Below are 16,189 nucleotides of genomic sequence, written 5' to 3'. Positions count from 1 at the left end.
TTAGTCTCTGTCTATTGCTATGGATACGAATATTTCGACCAACTATTATGAATTTACCAATTGACATATGTGCTTAATAGTCTCTTAAAAGCGAGAGTATAAGTTTTTTATGAGCTACGCATCTACTTCAGACGTACGTATGTGAGTCCATTTTTCAATAAACCAATGACGCATGCGCGCATGCTGACATAGCCAGGAATCTAAATCGATAATCGAGTGAGTCAACGGTGCCTCCCTCCCCGACTTCATCCGTCAGAATGGCAGATAAACAAAATAATCAGAAAAGGTAATATTAACGTTAGCCCATAGATAACGTTCAACATTTAAGCTTAAAGTTAATAATGAAAAAAATGATAACTAAATAGCCACAATGAAGACACCATACCAGTTAGCTAACGTTATTTTAGACGGCTAAGCGAATTAGCAAGCTAGCAACGTTAGCTATCACTTTATCCCTCTCTTCCCTCATGTAATATGTCTTTTCTTTACGTTTTGCAGTGTCAAAATAGCCGCTGGAGCCGTAGTTTGTGTTGAAAGTGAATTAAGAGGAGATGTCACCATAGGTAAGATGTTTTCCTTTTGAGTATCATACAAGTAGTGACTGCAGAAACACAATACTTACATTTTTGTAGCATAAATCGTATCAACTAATTTTCCAAGTTTACTTCCGTTTTGAATCCAATGACAATGTTACCATTTATATTCCGTGTCTTCAGGTCCCAGGACAGTAGTCCACCCTAAAGCCCGTATCATTGCAGAGGCAGGACCCATCGTGATTGGAGAAGGCAATTTGATCGAGGAGCAGGCTCTGATCATTAATGGGTAATTCTAAATAAAATGCACTTTCATATATAACCCGTATCTCATTGTTAAATATAGGGTGGGAAATATTTGCACATTGAAAGCATCTCAATAAATACAAGCTCCCCTGTTCTAGTTACCCAGAAAACATCACTCCAGATTCTGAGGTGGAACCGAAGACAATGACTATTGGCATGAACAATGTATTTGAAGTTGGATGTGGTATCCTTTGACTTGCCTGACGAGTCTTATTCATTAAGTCAAATGATTGTATGTTGTAAATATGAGTTTTAACTATCAACAATCAGTTCTCCTTAGCTGGCATCTTACAGTATCACAAGCCCTGAAGATTGGGGACAACAACGTGATTGAATCAAAAGGTAAGATGTTTAGTGTCTAGCTGGCTTTCAGTGTGTCCATGTACGAGCGAACCCACATGAGCAGAGGTGAACAAAGCATTCTGATGAATAAGTCACTCACTGTTTCAAATATCCTCTATTTTGCTGTCTAGCTGACGTTGGCAGGAATGTGATCCTCACCAGTGGCTGTATCATTGGAGCCTTTTGTCAGGTCAACACCTGTGAAGTCATACCTGAGAACACGGTAATCTACGGCTCTGGATGTATGAGGCGGGTTCAGACAGAGAGACCACAGGTATGGATATTGATGTTTAGTTTGTAAACAGGTGCACCACGCATGTGACTAACTTCTGGTTTTGAGGTTTTATTGGTTGGGTGCCCACTAACTTCATGTATTGCATCTCTATAGACAATGTCCATTTAATAATTCATGGCAGGCAGGTCATTTGTTTTTAGCTTCAAAAACTTGCTCATTGTCACTCTGATAAACATAATACTGCTTATGAACGTTTGGACTTCATGCTGGCTGATTTCCAAAGAGATCGGTCCAGCTAAGTCAGACACACTGAAGGTACCTCAAGGAGATCCTGAAAGTTGTTGCACATTACTGCAGATTTCTGAATAAATCACTCTAGTCTATAGTTTTAAGTAGTAGTGCATGATTTAGAAACGTGGCAAATGTCTGAGTTTGAAAGACTTGTAAAAACTACTGTGTGTCCTCAGTTTATAAGCATGTTTGTTGTATTATGTCTACAGCCCCAGACTCTTCAGCTCGACTTTCTGATGAAGATCCTGCCAAACTACCACCACTTGAAGAAGACTGTTAAAGCAGGCCAAAATGCTAGCTAAACTTTAGCCTTACACATTTTAAATAGATTGTAAATGGCAAGCAAACCTTTATTTAAATGGATCTTGCTGGAAGGAAGCATGAATGTATATAACTATATAATATGTACCTAGCTTTCTCAGTACTTTTTCTCTCGCTTTCTGATTTATATTTTCTACTCTAACCTCAACAGCTGATGAAGCATTTCATCTTCATCTTGCTGTTCTGATACCGTTTTCTATAATTAATTAAATAACCTCAAAAACTCTGATTGTGTGCAGCATGTACTTGTGTATTATCACCGTGGTTAGCAACATTGTTACCAATAGGTTGTACAGAGCGCAGTAATTATACGCAACAATTAAATGTTTTTGTGTTTATCTGCATTTTAAATATGAAGAGAAAAACCAACAGCAAATTGATTACTTTTAGTATTTCACTGATTTTCAGTAAGAATAACAAAACACATAAATGTGTGCATTTAAAATGGACACTGATCTAATTGTTGTCATTGCGGTGCAAGGAAATCAATCAAGGAGGCAGCGTCCTGTAACTGTCATTTATTAAAATAAGTTCCAAAAGTGTTCGCATTTGGTGCTGCAGCGAGAAAGAATTCAAATACTTTGAAATTCCACAAAAATTAATGTCTAAGATGTTTCATGCTGGATGAAATGCCTCCATGTGATGCACTGCACAACACAATCCTGTCCTCTGCATTTCCTTTTAAAAGGACTGAAGGTTGCCATTAGAAGAGGACTGCTGCCCTTCAAATAAAACCTTCCACACACACCTTTTTGCGGCATACTAAATAAAATGAAGAAAAAAGTATTTACACGTCAACCGTATCAACATTTTAACGATAAGGTTGCAGCGCCCCCCTTCAGGGTGGTTTCGGTCAGGGCATTCAGTGTCTTAAATGGTCTCACCGTTTTCCTTCTGTGTCCTTCAGTTATCACTGATCAAGGAAGTATAAAAGGATTCCACAACACAGTTGCTATTCACTCCATGACAAGACCACTGATCACAGAGGAGTGCAAAGAAAGGAAAAGAAGCTAGTTTGTTTGACATAACAGACACTCATGAAAACGTCTTTGTATCGTAGTGTGGCCATGGTTTCCATCGGCAGTCATTTCTGATTTACAGATTCTACTTCTTCCCCTCGAGGGCATGAAGCAGTGCGGGAACGGTTTTCATTTCTTCACAGGAACACCATCTGAATAGTCCTCCAGGACGCCAGCCAGATGGTTGTTGTGGGTCTTGAAGTGGCTCTTCCTCTGGCCACCTTGCTTCTTCCTCTTTTGAACTGGTAACTGCAGGAAGCACAGAAACACAATCAGCACTGATTACTTTGCTTTATTAGCCATGTATCAACATTGAGTGTTAAAATGTACAGGTAGATTGAATTTGTAAAGTTAGAATAAATATCAAGCAAATGTAAGTCCAGGGAACACTGACCACTTTCTTTGGTCCTGTTTCCTGCATGGAGGTAATGCCCTGTTTCTTCAGGTACTCCTCAATCTTCTCTTCATCCATGGAATCAACAGGAACACTTCGCCACAGTTTCTGGAATTCTTCACATTGAAAGAAACATTTTTACAATAACACAATTAAAGAGCTGGACAAACAATTATTTCATGATTTGAACAAACATAATGACAGTAGCACAAATCAAACTGACTGTACTAGATAGAAATCAGTGTGACCCTAATCTCTATTTACAGATTCTACATAGAAATGTAGAATCTGTAGGCAGGGACGTGGATTTTAGTTTCCGTTCGTAGTACGCTCGTAGTCCCAGTGATATTGAACAACCATGTATCAGCAGGCTGACCGACTCAATCTGACCGCCGTTAAACAAAGGAGCATTTTAAAAGCAGTTTTCTTCTCCTCTTGAGGACAGACCTGACAGAGCTTCATTTTTACTTTCTACAAATCTGCATTATGACATTGAAATTTCAGCAAATTTCAGTTAATTAAAGTAATCCACAAGAAAAAAGGGTTATTTTTCTGAAAACAAGGCAGCACGCGGAAAAGGAAGTCTTGACTGGAAATCATTTATTGCTGCTAGTGCTGGCTACACGCTCAGCATGTTCACCCTTGTCCCAAGAGGCTATATCATCATCAGACTATAGACGATGGGATCAGAGTTTGGTGTGACCGTCATATTAGGGTTGTGGCACCTGTTGGTGGGGAGGGGTTACACCTTTATCATTCTAATGAGGCTCAGTAAGCTTAGATAATGATAGTGTAAGTATACCCAACTTCAGGTTAAACATTTACCATGAGTAAAGCTGGTTTTGATTGTTATAATTAAAATAGGAGAAAACATAACCAGCAGAGATGTTACATGTACAAATTAGATCCTTATTTTACAATCTTGGTAATTGGAAAAAGACAAATCTCCACTCAAATCTTCGTGGTACTTTTGTGTTTGTATTTGACAAATTCAACAACTAATTGATTATCAAAACCTCCGGCAGCCAACACTTTTACATGCCAGAGAAAGAGCGAGCTATATCGCTATTAAATGACAGCGCTGGGTTCTGCTCACCTTCGTCCACCACAAACTGGCAGTGCTTGTCGTTGTAGAATAAAATCTTCTTCTTATCTGGTCTTGTCACGAAGATTATCTGATCCCCCAAAGCCTGTGAACACACAAGAGCTCATGTCTTTCATCGGTTTAGTCGACACAATAATACAGAGTATGCAGACATACTGTACATTTGCTCAGCATAAATCCCATTCATTGTGTGTTACCTTGATGGCTTTGGCTGAGTTGGGCAGCCCCTCCTCGACATCGTCCAGCAGCACCCCTCCCAGGCCCAGCTGGTCGTGTTTGTCCAGCAGCCTCAGTAAGGCTTTCTTGTCCTTCAGGTTGTACTTGGGCTTGAAGCCATACGTTCCATCCCGGACATCAATTTTTGGGTTGTTGACCAAGGCCTGAGAAAAAGGAGAAGACATCATGTTTTAGGTTTGGTTAAAGGAGCGATTCACCCCTGGAAGAAGCCACTGTCAGTCAAAGCTGGTGTTCACTGTAATCGATAGAAGCAATAATATTTGAAATTGGTGCCATAGCTGCGGAGAAAGTTGTACAAACAGCTCGTGGTTTCGCCCACTCTACATTCCTACAACACCCAGCGTGCATTGCGCCCCTCCCTCTGAAAGGAACGGCCCAGCGAGAGACACTGGAGTGAAATACTACTGTTTCACAGAGCGGTACAGAATCCGAAATACGACGAGAATATACCGGTGGATTGTCTAAAAAATCTTCAGGTCTGCAGTCTACATTTCAAACCTGACGATTTTAAAAGAAACATGACATCGGAGGCGGGCGTCCTAGACTGAGGAAGTGTAGTTTAGCAAGCTCCCTGGGAGGTTTTCCAGGGCCCATTGGAGAAGCGTATAGCGTCCTCCAAAGGCACCAAATTATGTTTTTTTCCAACCATAATGGCATTAGCTCCCCGTGATAGCATGACAGGACTGAGGTTGAAAATCAGCAAACTGGCTCTTTAAATTAGAAAGGAAGATGTGCCTAGTATTTAGAACATTTTGTTTTAAAAATATTTGAAGACAAAAACATATTTTATAAGTGTAAATATAACATATAGAAGTGTTGGAGATTTCCACTGAAGAACAAGTCAATGACAAGTGCACTCTTGATGATAACAGTTTCATAAGAAACAAAAACAGACCTCAGTCATGAGCCACTGTTTCTGCTTCATGCTGATGTCAAGAAGTTTGGTCTCATCCAGAATCTCTTCTAGGGTCAGGCAGTGTGTATCACCGTTCTGATGCCTTGTCTGAAAGAGTAAAGGACAGAACAGCACACGGATAAACAAAATAACTCACGCATATAGTCAACAAGTTACACAATCCTCCTTAGCACTTGTTTCTAAATTTAAGCATTTATCCACATCAAACCTTTGACAGGGCTTTAGCCAAATGTCCACACTGATTTCGTGCCTGACACCCAACTGTCAGTGCATTTTACACGCTTTACAGCTCTGTGTATTCAACAGATGGCACACAAAATGAACACATTAAAAGGAAATCTGTCAACTCGAGTGTGACTTCTGCAGTGAGGGATGAGTCAGACAGCTCGTGTGACAGGGCCTGGCTGCCTCTCTGCAGAGCCCCAGCATGGTAATCAAGCTGTTAACATACCAAAAAAATAAAGACTGGGGACCAAATGATAAGCAGCGGACACAAGCGACTCACTGGGCTGACACAACAGTCAACAAGTCAAGCTTTTAAAGAGCTTTGATGGGGATGAGGACGAGCTTAAAAATCTAGCAATTAAGTGGATGCTGTTTTGCCGGCTTAAATCAATTTGCAGAGGAACAATCTCCGTGAGACTCAAACACACGTTTGTGTAAAAACGGTGCTCGTTTGCAGAGAGGCAAAACTTCAACGATGAATACATCGGGCTGATAGGGTTCATTCTTTTGTCTGGAGACGTTTACCTTCATGTAATTGACTATCTTGGCGAGGCAGCCAAACTTGTACCCAGAGCTCGTCTTGATGTTAAAGTTGCCATTACTGGATTCTGTGGAGGAAAAGAGAGACGACAGTTCAGCCAAATACAGGATTTTATTATTGCATTATTTATATTAAAAGGCTGACACCAGTGGACTATAAGAAAGCCACAGGTTTTCTGTTAGACGGTTTAAAAGCAATACATGAAGAATAATGAGTGTAAAAGTGAAGAGTTTTTCTGTCTGTAAACGAATCCCTCAGTCTGTGGCACTCTATAGCTATAATGCCTGTGTATTCATGATAATTGAGGAGCATGACAGCCAGTGCAACAATGTGTTTTTTGTGTGTGTGTGTATGTGTGTGTGTGTGTGCGTGTGTGAGGTCTAGAGGGAAGAGGAAGGAGGAGTTTTTGGCTTCACCACCAAATCCAGTTACTTTGATCAGTTATGGTGTTTTCGTAGGATTTGTTGACAATGATGCCAAAAAAAAAAAAAACACCCTACAAGTACTGCTTGAGATATTATGCGATGTAGTAAGAATGATTTGAAGTGCGGGCAGCTGGTCCCAGTCTCTGCTGGGCGTCCTCCCCCCCCATGGAGACTGTCTGAGCTCTGGACTCAGCACTCGCCAATCAAAGCTGAAAACAGACACTGATTCATGAATGATTCATGACAGAGGGCGGGAGCTCCTGTTGCTGCGAGCTGCACCGTGGGCGGGACTCTGGGATTGTGACAGGCCGCTTAGCGAATGGTGCAGAGGCAGGGCTAAAAGAGAAGCTCCAATGACGGAGAGGAGCCCCCCCTGCCGTTCGGCTGAGACGTGGAGCACTGCAAGGAGTGGCGGAGGGGAGCGAGCGAGCGCACGAGCGACGGCTGAGAGCGCATGAGGAGGAAAACAGGTCGAGGAGTGAACGCGGAGGAGGGAGAGAGTGGAAGACAGAGCATTAGGTGGAGCTCCAGAAAGAGGAGAGCGCATCTGTTGCCTCGCATCTTCTAAAGACTGAGCCAGACACGCAGGTGAGTCTGCATATTTTACAGAAGAGCATCATCAGAATAATATGTGCGTGTTTGACACCAACAGATGATAACAAGCCACAGTGATCATTTTAGCCACAGGCTGTAGGTTGTTGTAGCTACCACTTTAAGGTTTTTGAGCATATACAGGGTAAATCATGCATTTTTAATTTATGTTAGCAGCATAACACTGAGCTCAGATCTGTAGCTGGCAACTGAAGTATATAGGCCACTGAAAACAGAAGATTAAATAAACATGGGTCTGTCTGCCTGCACTCTTTGAATACCAAGCATCAGAAACTGTGTGTGTGTTTTATGTCTGCATGCAAAAGCATCTTGTCTGCATCTGTGGAGGTGCATGACTCCATGCAAACTGCAGCTCTAAAGACCAATCAATGAGGGACGGACATCTGTGAGGAGCCAGCCAGGGGCATTAGGAGTGTATAAGTGCGTCTGGTTTGTGTGTGTGTGTGTGTGTGTGTGTGTGTGTGTGTGTGTGTGTGTGTGTGTGTGTGTGTGTGTGTGTGTGTGTGTGTGTGTGTAGTGAGAGGCAGCTGCTGTAGTCAGAGAGGAATATCTGTTCCTACAACACCTTAAAGAGCCTGCGGTGGGGTGGGGCTCATTTAGGGTGAAATAACAGATGCCACAGGGAGCCAATCTGTCTTTATGTGCGTGACTGCTCTGACAAAAAAAATAAAAATATGGGAGGGGGTGGTCGGGAGCAAGACCGGGGATGACATGTTAGCAAAAAAAGGTGGTTGGCATGGCATTGATTACAAGTGAAGTTGATATACTGAGCTAGGAGTTAGATAAGAGGATGCTCAGAGGGGATTGGGACTAACAACAACTACAGTCTGCTCCCATTAACAGATTACAAGCAAACACAACTGTAGTCAACTGAGTATGACCCCCTAATAGTCATGTTTCCTGCCGGACATAGACTGATATAATTACTATCTAAGTGAGTGCATTTAGTCAGTATGTAGGAAATATGCAAGCTCTCATCTTTAGCTATGTAAAGAAGACTTCACAACACATTTATATAAGTCATAAAGCGTTTTAAACAAAGCTGTAGTTAAACATTTAAAGTACATTGTTCCTTGAAAATAAAATGCACCAGAACAGCTTCTCTAAAGAGACTACTGCACATAAAGAGACTTGGCCACATGCTTTATTCAGGCAAATATTTGTTAGTAATTGTTGTTTTAGTTCAAATCTATGACTTAGGTTGGTCCTGAGATGACGGTGTGTAATCTCAAGTGAGGGCACACCAACAACACAGCACAGTGAGCATCCATCTCTTCCTGCAAGTGCACTAAAATACACTCTCAATAGCCCAGTTACAACTAGTTAGAACATCGTAGAAGTACCACACACACATTAAAGAAGTGACCTCACAGGATAAGCCTTGTGTAAAGAAAAGCACTTATGCTCCTCTTCCTCAACTCACTCAAGTAATCTGGGTCAGCTTCCTTGGTCTCAGTAAAAGATGGCTGCGATTGCATGTGTGCATGTATGTACGTTTGGGCACAGATTCTGGCACACTCTGAGGATCCCTGAGGATTTGGAATGGTGATAGAAGAGCCGAGGAGAGACAAAGGCCTGCCGATGTGCACATCGCAGAACATCTTTTAATGACATTGCCAGATTGCAATTCTTTAACTACAACATTTATGTCGGTTGTTACGGCTGAAGAGTAGATGCCGCATTTCACTGTGCAGCTTTCCTTCCCGACCAGACTTTCAAGACTATTTTTACTGAGAGCAGATGGACTCAGTAGGGTTTACCTTGTGCTTTAATAACAAACAGCCTTCTCATTTCATTTATAGTCTCTTCTGAAGGCCGGGGTTTATTGTGTGTACAAACCTGCACAGCAATTTTCACATTTTACAACATGATACCCCCTGTGACTGATAATGATGTAGTGCTGTCATAATCACATTATAGCAAACTACCTACCAGAACAACGGGTGGTTCTAACAGAGGAAATGGCTTTCCCATTCTGCCTGCTCTCTCCAGTGAGATTTATTGCCTCATCAAACAGCACATTAGCTGTGTGAAAGTGCAAATGGGATTCAGGCACATTCTCTGTAAATAATAATGATGTTTTTGTTTTGTTTATAAAGCTGTGATTTTTAAATCCTGGCAATACAGAGCCCAGATTAAAAATATTAGACCTTACCAAATAGTGTGTCCTAAGGATTTATTCTTCTTCATTCATTTTCTAATCATTCTCTCACTATGGAAAAAATAAACACATTCTAATTTGTTCCCCCAATGCCATCACCTCTATTTTGCTGTGACACCCACAACCAAACACCCTCACAGCCATTACAATCTGTCTTCTCTGTATTTGTCGCCTCAAACCAGACATCATGACCAACGCAACGACCACGATACACCCGAGTAATCTCCCATGGCACCCAGAGGCGGCCCACCTCTCCCGTGTCTCCATGCAAGTCCAGGAGGTCTACCCTTTCCACGACGGCTGGAACGTGGCCTGCTTCATCATCCTTCTGCTCTTCATCCTCACCGTCCTGTCTCTGGCGGCCTTGGCCGTGCTTTATGAGCTACTGGACTGTGGCTGCTGTGCCAAAGGGAAGACGCATCAGCAGCTACAGGAGGAGGGGCCGGGAGGCTGCAGCAAGCTCATGACAAGCATTTGCAAGGAGCCGGAAAGCCACACTGAGGTGGTATAGTGGCAGCTAGGATGGAGCTGAGAGAGGAAGAGTTGGAATCCCAGGGCAACACCACAATATAGACCCTGATACCCTCAGAGAAGAACCTCTAAAACTGCCCATTAGTGGATCAAGTGCTTACATTAAGGAGGTTTCAGAGGGGAAGAGAATATATAAGATAACAGAACATTGTATTAAAGAGGAAGGGGGAAGCTTGTCACTGATTTGGAGTAAGTATTATTAGCTGTTTATTTCAGTTAGGAGGAAATGTTCACACATCTACATTCACTAACACTTAACACACAGGGCAGGCCCAAAAAGACCACGAACACCAGAAATACTACCAGAAAAGAGACACAAGTAGTCTAGAAATAATAGAGCTACATATAGTGCTAACAGTTTGGCCAGAGAAAAACACCAATCAGACCCAAGCTAGCTACATTAACAAGTATTCTTATTCAACGACACCTGCCCTGCAAGTACATGTGACCTGCTGGATGCAAATGTACATCTCTGACACGTGGGGAAATGTTGTATACAGGCAGGAAATGCTGTCCAAATCTAAGGACTTGAGTATCAAATTTCCCATATGGGATCTGATAAACAACAAATAATTGATCAAGCTAAGCTGGATGTTTGGATAAAGCCTGTGTTTGTTCTTTAGTAAACTGTATGCCAGTGTTGTCAACATGTTAAGCATTGCAACATAATCTCATGCCAAGTCAAGTGATACTTGATTGCTGCACAGTGATGTAATTTATCATGTCATATTAAGCACAATGTGTAATTTCATATGCCTTACCACAAAATGCCTAATAAAATGTCACTGAATTATGCACCAGGTTTGGTTTCTGCTAGAAGAACAGATTAATAAAGGGAAGATTTATTAAGTGTTACAGGGTACAGACTTATCTGGGCTAACCTCAATTATAGTGCTGAGAGTTAACAAACTAATGGACTAATACAGACCATTATTATGAAAGTTCTTGATCTGTTTTATGCTTGAGATTCAGCTGTTGAGGCCATGGCTGGAGAAAAGGAAGGTGCCATGAAAGCCAGAAGCTGATGGATGGCCTAAAAGTCTTCAGCTGAAGAACGCCAACAACAACGCTTGAGACGTCACATTCATCTATCCAACTACAGTGCGCGCACATTACAATCATGTTGCAACAATCAAGAGATTCATTTGTGATAACTGTGCTCACAATAGTGTTATAGAATAAAGTGAAAAGGAGCTGGCTACACTGAAATATACAAGTAAATAAAATATTAAAAGTATTGTGTTGATAGTCACCACACAGGTGTTAGAACAATTCCGTCTGTCAGCGGCTTTCATCTCTACACAACCCACTTAAATCAACGTGAAGAGGCCAATAACTGTGACAGTCAAACATGTCAGGAATCATTTTAGAAAAGTCTCCTCACTCACCAGCGCTGTGTTTGGACCCTGAAGAGCTCTCCTTTTCAACACGGGCCTTCTTCTTCTTGTGTGATCCAGAGTCTGAAGCAGCCTGTCTCTTCTCTACTGCTGGAGTGGACAGAGCTCTCTTCTTGAACAGCTCCCGATCCCTCACTAGAGCTGGATCCATCCTGATTAAGAAGGCACAAAATATAGAAGAAATAAGAATCCAAAAACACTTGGATTAGACTAAATTTAACCTGGATTAACCCATTTTGGGGGATCTGTGTGCTGCAGAAGACTTATTGAAACCCACTCTCCTTGAATAGATTCTCCATTGTCTTAAAGTATCCATCAAGTTTCTGGCACACAGCAGACTACACTATGGAGCATGATTATTTCTGCACAGTCAGAGACAAACCAGTATCTATATGGTGTCTCACAGTACCTTACCCTACAGTTTGTTTGTAATGACAATCAATGAACCATGAGGTCCTGTGGTCAGGTGCTCCTGCTGGGGCAGTTACCTGCTTTGCCCATTTGGTAATTCAGCCCTGGAACCACTAATTAACTATTTGACAATAAAATCTAGATTAGTACCACTCATAACAGATGTAAATAATACCAGCAAACAGCAGCTCACTCACTGGGATGAAAGGTAAAAATGTACTGTAAACAAATTATACTAACGTCAAACAGGGGTAAGGGCCTCATATTATAGCAGCTTTATTATTAGCCCACGTTAACGTTGATTAGTTTGTTTGCCAGCCATGCTCCAACTAACTAGTTAGCTAGTTAGTTAGCCGACGTTGTTTTGAACCGATCACGTAAACCCACAAAGAAGCAGTGGCTAACGCTATCTACTTCGTCAAACGTTACCGACTACTTTGAATATTTTGATATCAGCGTATGTAAGTAAAGGCAAAGTAAAATACACTTTTGCTTAATAGTTAGCATTAGCTTAGCGATTCTTTAACGTATCTTAGTGACCGTTACCTGACAGTTTGTTCCTGCTCTCAGAGAAGGCGACGGGTTAGTCCAGGAGGACTAATTTGGGAGTATATAGGTCAGAAGGAAATGCTTCCTTCAGCAAATAACCGCAGTAAACTGATCTTTGTTGGATAATCTGACTTTACGGTAGCTAACTAAGTTCATACACAAAACATCTCCTTTTTTCTCACGCTGCATTTCCTGTTCTTGTTCGATTTGTCGGATTTCGACTGCTAATCCCTGGCCGACGTCATCACGTATGGTATGATAATTCACAGTTTTACAAATGAGACAATAAAGGGTATGCAGTTTATATTATAGTAGCAAAGCATGACACACAAATCAATAATTATAAACGACGTATTAGAAAACAGATAAAAAATAATTTATAGGTATGATGAGATATACTTTACCAATTGAATATACTGATAATGATCACCACTGATTTTCCCTGGTTTTCCCCGAGTCTGACATTCTTTATGGTTTCCATGGCAGTGAAAATTAAGCAAAGAAGTGTTCAATATGACTTTTGCAAAAGCACACATAAATTATAATCCATATTATTGTGAAGAGTAGTATCACACCTCTTTTCAATGAATTTTTTATCATGATTATTTAAATGGTTTTAATTTATCAACAAATCCTGACAATGCTGGTTATCCTCAGAGAGTAAATAGCACAAGGGCACCTCTTAGTGGGTTGTTTATGCTACTGCCAGAGACACACACATTTTGCTCTAGTACTTTTTCCTTTGTGCAAGTTACACTACTGTCAACTGCTGGCTGAGTGAGTATTCTAAGTTATTGATAACCAGTGGTCAAATACTGGGGATTTTTTAGTCTAGTCTCTTCTAGTCTGCTGTGATTGAAGCCCCATCAGAACTGACTATAATGGATCTAAAATTGAATATGGAGAGGCTCCTTATTCAGACTCTATAGCTTAGAATAAACAGGTATATTCAAGCTCAGCATAAATGGCATTTCAGGGTTAGGACATGAGAGTGAAACATGTAACAAGCATGCTAGCAGAAAATTGGCACAAATAGGCCTTTAGGGACAAAAAAGAGGAAAACTTGACAATGCTGCTAAAGTCATGAGGAAATTAAGCCGTGGCCAACCATAAAATAAACAGCCTCTAATCAACACAAAGAAAAAGCCAACCACTATGAGATGCTGAAACTGAGTACATCACTTACTCCTGAACCTTGACTTTGCTGACTGATGGGGAGAGGCAACAGCGCCACTGGGTAATCAGGTGAGAGAGGCGGCGAGATAAGGCTGCAGTTTAACCAAGTCACCACAGCAAATAGAGAGCTAAGCACCCAGGAGCAGCAGAGTGTACGATACAGATTAGAGCTGAACCGCGGCGTTCAGCTGAAACTGTAAGAGGGCTTTTTTCTCTCCACAAATTAGTTTCTCGATTCCTGCACATGCATAAGCCTTCACGCATGGATTAATTGGCACAGGATTAAACATATTCAAGAATTATGCAGTAACTTGTTTCAATCCAAAAGCTCCTCAGATGTTAACATAAAGAATCATCACAGCTTTCATTTTTAGCATGATTGGTCTGAACATAATGTAAGAGTGTTTTCTTTGTTGATTTAGTGGCTGTGTGAGGTGAGGTGCATCAAACCTTTGTTCTGAAGTACTTCTGAATCTGTTGTTGGTCACATTTTGTAGGCTGTCATTATCAAAACTTAAAAAGTATTTCACTAAGTGGAGTCACAAAGTGGAGAAACTCTACATTTGGGCATCTGCCCGAGACACAGCAGAATTTCCTGCCCCTGGCACAGTTCAAGGGCACGCCCACCCAGCAGCTCAGTCTTCCTCAGAATTTTTTTTCCACTCCACCACTCTGCTCAACGGATCTGCTCGTCACGTTGGTTAAGAACGTCTTGGAGTAAGTGTTTCTTTGACTGTGAAGGAAATACATCAGTACCAGACCTTCATTTAAAATAAAAAAAAGTGAAGTTTAGTCTTTGCCTACAACGCCATTAAACGGCCACAGGATCGGAGGCGAGTAGAGCTGGCCAATCAGAAGAAAGCAGGCTTGTAGGGGCGGGGTTTCTTAAAGAGACAGAGCTGACAGAGTTGTTTGAGGCAGATGCTGTATGAAGGCCTCCACAGAGCTACAATGTGAGAAAAATTAGGACTTTTTTAATTTGTAAATTATTCCAAAGTACTCCACAGGTATCACAGAGTGAAATATGAAGCTTGAAATTAGCTTAATACCCCCCTCCTTTAAATTTTTGAATGTATATGACCTCACTCAATAAGGCTATTTCAAACTGATAGGGGGAAAAAAAATCTCTCATGTTGAATTATCGTATCTGTTGCAGAAAATAGTGTTTTCTTGAAGGACCTCGTTGCTTACAGTAAAAAGAAGCCAAGAAAATGATTTTCAGGGACTTTAAAGAAACCCGAAGGACACTTTTTATGATACAATCACTGTGGAAGTAATGACTCAGTGGGCCGTTGAGCGATCTGCAGGTTTGTATGAACACAGATGACTCTGCCTATGAAGTACAATGTGTGATTTAGAAATGAGCGCAAGCAAAACATAAATCAAATAAAAATTTGGTAAAAGGCTAACATTTTAAAAAAGGAGCTTATCCAGTCACACACCGCACACACAGATAATGTACTCAATGCACTATCCCTCATGCATTTGCTAGAGGACATTAGCATAGCAAGCATTAGCAAGCAGGGTGCAAAAGCTCTGTGATTACTTTGTTGGATTTAGTTTTGGATTTGCAGTGAATTCTCTTTTTTTCAAATCCCCGTCAGATTTTTTTTTTCTATCGACTGGGCTTTGAAAATTTGGATTATAGTGTGTCCATATTTGTGTACATAAGTTTCTCACATTTAACATATGCTCCATATTTCCCTGTTCCATCACATCAAAAGCCGGAGATTTTGATGTTTTAAAAAAAACAGTATGGCCGCTGGTGTGTTTACGCGTGCGTGGGTGAGCGGAGTGGACACACATCTTTGGTTTTGCCGTATTATGCTCAATTCCCAACACATCAAGCTCTCCACATGCAGGTACAGAACTTAAAAAAGAAAAAAAACAGGCATCAGTTTATACAACTCTCAGATGCTGAAGCACATCACAGGACAAATTAGCATCTCCAAAACTTATAATTAAATATTCAGCAGGCCAGTCAAAGAAGTGAGCCCACATGAATGATTCAATATGTGCTAACCTAATTTAGGGCCTTATCCATAATGAATGAAAAAACACTGTTGATGGAGGAAATGGACCAAAAGTGCAGAAGACTTAGCCACCAGGGAATTATTATGAAGTCACAAACATGTATGACTCCACCTCACCCTTACTTCAACCGGAGTCACTTGAGAGCCAAATCAACCTGGGCACGTTAAGGTACAAGCACAGCCAAAACTGCGAGGGACGGTCATTTATTAGCGAGTCTGTGTGCGTGTACCAGAGAGGGATGAGAGGGAGTTAGTGTATTATGTTCTACAGTAACAGAGAGGAGGCAAAACTGTAATCTAGAGGTGAGGACTAATATCAAAGAGAAGAGACGAGTGAAGTCCTGGAGCAGCAGCCAACCAGTGCAAATCCCTGTGGAGGAGGAAATCTCAAAGTGACAGCTTTCAATTACAACAGTATGAGGAAGTGTG

The 16,189-nt window shown here is 41.2% G+C and overlaps 3 protein-coding genes across 4 annotated transcripts; 2 read left to right on the top strand and 1 right to left on the bottom strand.

Annotated features, from left to right (window-relative positions):
- Positions 1–199: 199 nt before the first annotated feature.
- On the top strand, positions 200–2,249 carry LOC138594961 (dynactin subunit 6-like). The gene is made up of 7 exons (XM_069666251.1): positions 200–286; positions 499–563; positions 717–822; positions 938–1,023; positions 1,134–1,181; positions 1,313–1,455; positions 1,917–2,249. Exons 1-7 carry the CDS (start codon positions 258–260, stop codon positions 2,007–2,009), a joined length of 570 nt encoding a protein of 189 aa, XP_069522352.1. The 5' UTR covers positions 200–257; the 3' UTR covers positions 2,010–2,249.
- A 282-nt stretch (positions 2,250–2,531) lies between these two features.
- gtf2e2 (general transcription factor IIE, polypeptide 2, beta) lies at positions 2,532–14,554 on the bottom strand. 2 transcript variants are annotated; one of them, XM_069666094.1, is made up of 8 exons: positions 14,178–14,554; positions 11,583–11,743; positions 6,450–6,532; positions 5,679–5,786; positions 4,744–4,926; positions 4,538–4,631; positions 3,442–3,557; positions 2,532–3,296 (listed from the first exon to the last, which is right to left on the bottom strand). In XM_069666094.1, the coding sequence occupies exons 2-8, from the start codon at positions 11,740–11,742 to the stop codon at positions 3,177–3,179; spliced, it is 864 nt and encodes a 287-aa protein (XP_069522195.1). In that variant the 5' UTR covers position 11,743; positions 14,178–14,554; the 3' UTR covers positions 2,532–3,176. The 2 variants fall into 2 exon arrangements, with proteins under 2 accessions (XP_069522195.1, XP_069522194.1); XM_069666093.1 differs by lacking the exon at positions 14,178–14,554 and adding an exon at positions 12,549–12,797.
- smim18 (small integral membrane protein 18) lies at positions 7,283–10,983 on the top strand. Its single transcript, XM_069666224.1, has 2 exons — positions 7,283–7,478; positions 9,846–10,983. The coding sequence occupies exon 2, from the start codon at positions 9,851–9,853 to the stop codon at positions 10,172–10,174; it is 324 nt and encodes a 107-aa protein (XP_069522325.1). The 5' UTR covers positions 7,283–7,478; positions 9,846–9,850; the 3' UTR covers positions 10,175–10,983.
- Positions 14,555–16,189: the final 1,635 nt, after the last annotated feature.

The sequence above is a fragment of the Semicossyphus pulcher genome, unplaced genomic scaffold (assembly GCF_022749685.1).
Source record: "Semicossyphus pulcher isolate SPU_LCO1_2020_fin unplaced genomic scaffold, fSemPul1.0.p SCAF_17, whole genome shotgun sequence".
NCBI lineage: Eukaryota > Metazoa > Chordata > Actinopteri > Labriformes > Labridae > Semicossyphus > Semicossyphus pulcher.
Note: the sequence above shows the minus strand (reverse complement) of the source record. Positions and strands in the feature narration are given on the sequence as shown.